Below are 6,276 nucleotides of genomic sequence, written 5' to 3' on the forward strand. Positions count from 1 at the left end.
AAATCAAGGTTGTTGATTTTCGACATCTGAAGTTATAGATTAATATTTTTAGATCTTTTAGGAATAGTTTTTAATGTTTAAACGATTAGCGTTTTATGTTCAAACAATTAAACAAGCCTTCACAACCAAGATCTATGCCTCACGGCCAATGAGCAAGCCTCACGGCCAATGAGCAAGCCGCACGGCCATGGATGCAAACTAGTTCGTTTTTATGCATTTAGTTTGTCGTGTAATTGCAATCCTAACATGGTTTGTTTCTATCAGTTCATGATGCAATCAAAACAAGCAAACCTATCGGCCAAGAAAAGATTAAGCCACACGACTATTTGATTCTATTCAACACCATTCCTAGAATAAGTTCTAAGTGTAATTGCAATCAATCAATGTGATTAAGTTATAGTATGAATGTAACAAGGCCACACGGCCACGAGTATGATCAAGTCTAGAACAGTTTAACCTAATATGTAGTTTCAGATTTGGATTTTAAAATAATCTAAGCTAGGTCATTAGGGTTTTAGTTTAAACAAGCCAAACAATCAGATTCGAGTTTGAACAATCCTAACAATAGTTCTAGGTGATCAAATCAACCAATCAATGTTCAATTTCAAACAATCAAAATCGATTTTCAGAATTAGGGTTTTAGGGTTTCGGTTTTATTAACAAGCAATTTTAATTTCAAGATGATCAAATTCAATCTCAAGCAATCAATCAATCAATTTAATTAATCAATAGTTTTCGAATTAGGGTTTAGGGATTTCGAAAATTTGATCTTAGATCAAAGGGATTTGATTTGAGATTCAAAATCTTTAAGATTCTGATTTTAATTGATCAATGGATCAATTTCGATTTTTAGGGTTTGTGGATCGAACTTATATTATCGTATGGCTTTCATCTTAGAGATTATATTTTAGGGTTTCATTCTTTACAATCAACCAAATTCGATTCATTATGTTCTTAGAATTCGAAATACCTTTAGTTTAGTTGTTTGTAGAAACCGGACCACCAAGAATGAACCTCGAGCTTAGACACGATCGGGACGCGAACTGGACACGAGCTGTCTTGGACGCGATCTGGAACGGAGTCGCGAACGGAGTCGCGAACGGATTAGGGTTCGTCGGGTTCGGATTAGGGTTCCAAAGCAAATTGGCGCGCACTGTATCTGTGCAGGAGGGCGCGTCGGTGGTCAGATCGACAAGCGGTTTGCATTGACTGATTCGTCTGGGCCAGGGCTTCGATTTGATATCTTGATCGTTTTCTGGGTCCTCGCGGTTTGGGAGAACGGCATCTTCGAAGTTCTGAGGCAGATTCCTTTTCATTTAGGGTTTTAGGGTTTTAGCGATTTGGTTTTAGGTTCAGAGCGTTAGAGGCTATCGTGCTGATAACGTGTTGTGACACTTAGGATTTAGAACTGTAAGTTTCTATCTATTATTAATGAATAAGTGTTCCCTTTATATAGGAGTTACAAGAGAGAAAAATGGAAATACAATAATAGGAAAGATTACAAATCATAAATATAAACGAATTAGGAAATAGGCAAGTTGTAGCCGTCTCTCTCTCCTCTCCAAGTCTCGCGGCCGCCTCTCTCTCTCTCTAGTGTTGGGCCGTCTCTCTCTCTCTCTAAGTGTATGGGCCGGTTATGGACCGGGTCGGTTATGGACATCCACCAATTGATTTATAACAAAGGTTATCTTGATAGGATATATTATCAACACTTTTAACCCCAAATCCTGATTTTGAAAAAGACTAAAAATACAGTTATGTCATAGGATTAACTAATCTAAACATAGGGTTTAGAGTTAAGGAGTGTAGTTTTGAGGATATAGTTTCAAATTTTAAAAAATTAAAAATAAATATTAAAAATTCTAAAATAAAAAAAAAAGATTATTTTGGTCATTTTTCTCTTTAAATACTATTTTGTGAAAAATTTAAAAAGACTATTCAAGAGAACTGCCTTTAGCAAATGCCTTTAGCAAAAAGAAAAGAAACAGAACTGAAATAATAGATCTAAAGAAACTGAGCAGGATTCAACGACCGTTTCTCTCTCTTCTTCCTTTCTCTCCAACCTCTTTCTAGGGTTTTCCCATTGCTTCTCAGATTCTCAGGCGCCGCCGCATCCTTTAGGCGGTTGCCGGAGCCCCTCTGTGTGTCTCTCTCCCTGTCTCTTCTTCTTCTCCTTGTTATCTCTGTGTTTCTCTCTTCTGCGGTGGAGGTTGTGCTCACCCGAAGCTCGCCGGTTCAGATCTGGGGGGTCTCTGGTTAGATCTGGGTTGTACATGGTGTTATAGGCGTTGCTTAAGGACGGCTCGCCGTTTGTCGTGTCCGGTTCCAGTGCTCATGTCGGGATCTCTGTCCGGTGGTTTTTCCCCTGCTTCGGTGGAGTTATCTCCGAGTCCACGGTGGGTGAAGCGTTGGAGTGTCTCTCTTCTGGTTCTCTCTCTTCTTGTGTGGCGTGTGGCAGTTGCAGAAGTCTCGGTGCAGAGCTCGAGCCTGAGGTTTGCGAATCTTTGGCCTCGCTCTTTCTTCTTTGTTCTCTTCCGGTGGTCTCCGGTGGAAACGCGTTTGGTCCTTCTGAGGGTGGGTCTCAGCTCACTCTTGTTGTGGTCTCGTGGCAGCGCGTGGATGATGGTGACTCCACGGCCTGCGTCTGTGGGTTCGTGTATGGTGTTGCGTCTCTGCAAAGTGGTGTGGGTTCGACGGTGTGGTTTTCCTCGCCTTCGTCTCTTTCTCCTTTGGGCTCCTTACGTGGTTTAGCTGGGCTGGAGTAGGTCGGGTCTCTGCACAATGGAAAGACATCAATTTGGCTTCCGGCTTTCTAACTTGTTTGGTTGATGCTTCTCCGGAGGAGGTGTTCTCAACCGGTCTCACTGCTCTTATGAGTCTTGGGTTCAATGGGTGTACAGGGTCCTGGGTTGGTGGGTCGGAGGCAGCAGTCTTTGGCTACCTTCTCCGAACGACGGCATCGTCGGTTGCGGAACCTTCCTCGTGCTGCCGATTGGCTCATCTTGGGTGAGTTAGCGAGTTCGGGATGTGATTCTTGAGGCAGCTGGTGGTGGCATGTGGGTTTATCGGAAGCTGTAGGAGCCGTGTGTTTCAAGGTATGAGGGCGTTTTTCTCTCCGGTAGCTCGTGCCGACTGGCTGTTCATATTGTCCATGCTTCGTCTTCTGGTCCGTCTCGGTTACGTTGGTGTCACGACCAAAGTCATTGACTCTTCTCTCTTGCTTTGGTTTTTTCTTGCTGTTAGGTTCCTTGTGTTTAGTTTATTTTCTGTAATTTCTGCTTCTAGTTTTTCCTGTAACTTCAGCCAAAACTTAAAAATCTTGGTATAAAATTTAACATTTTACCAACAAAAAAAAAAACTGAGCAGAAAGATAATTTTTTAGCTATACGGTGGAATTTCTCCAAAAAAAAACAAAGAGAAAAAGAAAAGAAGAGGAAAAACATGAGAAGAGAATATGGAATAAGAGAAGAAGAGATTAACCACTTTTAGTCATAACTTATTTTGTGACCATTTTATCGCGAAATATTTGTGACAATATGAATAATCATCTTTGCATTTTGTGACTTTCATGAATTTTTCTTAGTTTTTGTAAACGAATCACGATTTTTCTTGAATATTTCGTAGCTATAAGCCTATAACTAAGATTTCTATAAATGGATGTGAAATGGCGTAAGTGGAAATAAAGTGGTAAATAGGTGGGGTAGTGATTATATAAGTTACCAAAAAGTCCGTCACTTTTAGTAGCCTTAAGAGGTGACCCCTCTTCGGGAACGCGCTAGACGCTAGTCGTGCGGTCGGGTTGGGCCTAGCGCCTAAAAAAAATCGAGGATTAATCGGAAATTATGCGGGGTGGAATTTTTAGATTGTTTAATATGTTATAAACCGTGTTCTAAAAATCGGCCTCCTAGCCGTCTGGGCGCTATGCGTCACTTTTCCGTCCCGATTTATGTCAAATCGGTTTAAAAAATTAGATATCCGATTTTCTCCGCCTAGACCGCCTAAATGACCCTAGCCGCCTAGGCAGCCGCCTAATCTATTTTTTATTTTTTTATTTTTTTTTATTTTTAATAATTATTTTATTTATTTATTTGATCTAAAATTTTATAAATATCATTTATATTCATAATTTTGATGAAAATTATACTATATTAAGTTTATATATTCTATTTGTGTGTTTTATACAATCTTAAACATGAAAATGTATTAATATTATACACAATTAAAGATTAACATGTTTTATAACATAGTAAACAATCTAAATTCTGCCCCGCATAATTTCTGATTAATCGGAGATAAAATATATAAACTTAATATAGTGATCAAAATTATGAATATAATGATATTTATAAAATTTTAGATCAAATAAATAAATAAAAATATTATTAAAAATAAAAAAATAAAAAAAAAATAGATTAGGCGGCCGCTTAGGCGGCTAGGCGGTCGTGTAGGCGGTCTACGCAGAAAAAATCGGATATCCGATTTTTTAAACCGATTTGGCATAAATTGGAGCGGAAAAGTGACGCGTATCGCCAAGACGGCCGTTCAGGCGGCTAGGCGGCCGATTTTTAGAACGGGGCATATAGCTAAGCTACTTGTGATATTCGTGAGTGTGACATACTAGATTTTGATAGATATTAACACGCTACATCGATTGCTTGGAAAATAATACAAGTACTAACGCATTTATTCTCGACAAGGGAAAATTACTGATAGTTACCGTAAATACCAGGCAAAGATAAGAATTAATCATATATTCTTACTGACTGTAACTTTAAGACCATGTTTGATTCGGAGAATGACGGAGGGGACTGGTTCGATCTTCTGATTGTCAACGACCTTGAAATCATAGTTTTGTATGATCTCCACAACTACCATCTTCATCTGCAAGAGAGCTAACTGTTTACCCAAGCAAGTTCTTGGACCTGCATTAAAGACCAAGAACTTGGATGAAGGTTCACGTTTGAGCCCTCCATTCTCTGAAATCCATCTCTCCGGTTTAAACTCTGATGCGTCTTCTCCCCATACAGATCTCATTCTACCCAATGCGTAGACAGAGATAAAAATCTTTGAATCTGCTTCAACTTTGTGCCCGCTTGGAAGCACATCTGACTTTGAAGGAGACTTGTGGTTGAAGGGAACCGGTGGGTAAAGTCTCATTGTTTCGTACAACGCAGCGTGTAGATACACAAGCTTCTCTAGATCTGTCGGATCAAACTTTGCGTTGATCTCTTGTCCGATCTTGGTCATAACTTGAGGATGCTTAGAAAGAAGCCAGAAGAACCACGTGAGTGCTGAGCTTGTGGTGTCCCTTCCTGCTAACATTAGACTCAAAACAACGTCTCTTATAAACTTATCATTATTAGGTTTCAACAGCTTATATTTGGTTGTGTCTGCATTAATATAATATGTTACTGCGTTAATAGTTGGCTCTTTCTTCCCGCGACTTATCTCTTCTTTTCTTCTTGAAGATATGATCTTTGCAAACATACTGTTGAAAATCTCCGAAGCAGTTCGTATCTTCCTCTCAGTTCCAATACCAATCAAGTTTTGAAGCCTCCACAAGATCATTGGTTTGAAATATCTATAGAAGGTAGCTTCTTCAGCGAAGTCGGCAGCTTCACCAAACTCATTTCCGGGCATCTCGGTGGATAGTGACATTGGGTCGTCACCAGTCATCAAAATGGAGGCAGTATCAAACATGAATCTCTTGAATACATCTTGTAAGTCTATTATAATGTTTTCCTCAGCAGGTTGATCAAGTAATGGAACAAGATCATTCTTTAACTTACTTGTAGTGCTACTTACTGTGAGCTTCAGGAAGTTCTGATGGTGGAATAAGGCGTGACCTGACTTCCTCAGATCCTCCCATAACTCCCTATCCGCGGGTACGATTCTATCTCCCAGGATATCAAAGATCTTCTTGAATTTACGTCCTCTAGGGTAATTCGGAAAGTTTGAGCTGAGCATGTGATTGATATTCCTCGGATCAACAGTGAACAACATGTCTGTTCCACTAAACCAAGGCCCTTTGAAAGCGAATGTCAGATCGTTGGCCTCATGAACCTCAGAAATCCAGTCAAAAATTCGAGGGATATTGAAGAGCATTCCGGGAAGCATCCCGAGGAAAGGCCAGTTCTTTAGCGAAGGCACATCCTGAGATTTCTTGCAAAGAAAGAAATATAAGGGATTAAGGAAGAAAATGAATGCTATGAAGACTCCAAATAAGCCAATCATAGCCATTTTTTACATGCAAAAAGGATTTATGAGTTTGGATAC

General features: G+C 39.7%; 1 protein-coding gene across 1 annotated transcript; it reads right to left on the bottom strand.

Moving 5' to 3' along the window:
- Positions 1–4,608: 4,608 nt before the first annotated feature.
- On the bottom strand, positions 4,609–6,276 carry LOC106313810 (alkane hydroxylase MAH1-like). The gene has a single exon (XM_013751722.1). The coding sequence runs from the start codon at positions 6,238–6,240 to the stop codon at positions 4,747–4,749; it is 1,494 nt and encodes a 497-aa protein (XP_013607176.1). The 5' UTR covers positions 6,241–6,276; the 3' UTR covers positions 4,609–4,746.

The sequence above is a fragment of the Brassica oleracea genome, chromosome C9, assembly GCF_000695525.1.
Source record: "Brassica oleracea var. oleracea cultivar TO1000 chromosome C9, BOL, whole genome shotgun sequence".
Lineage (NCBI taxonomy): Eukaryota > Viridiplantae > Streptophyta > Magnoliopsida > Brassicales > Brassicaceae > Brassica > Brassica oleracea.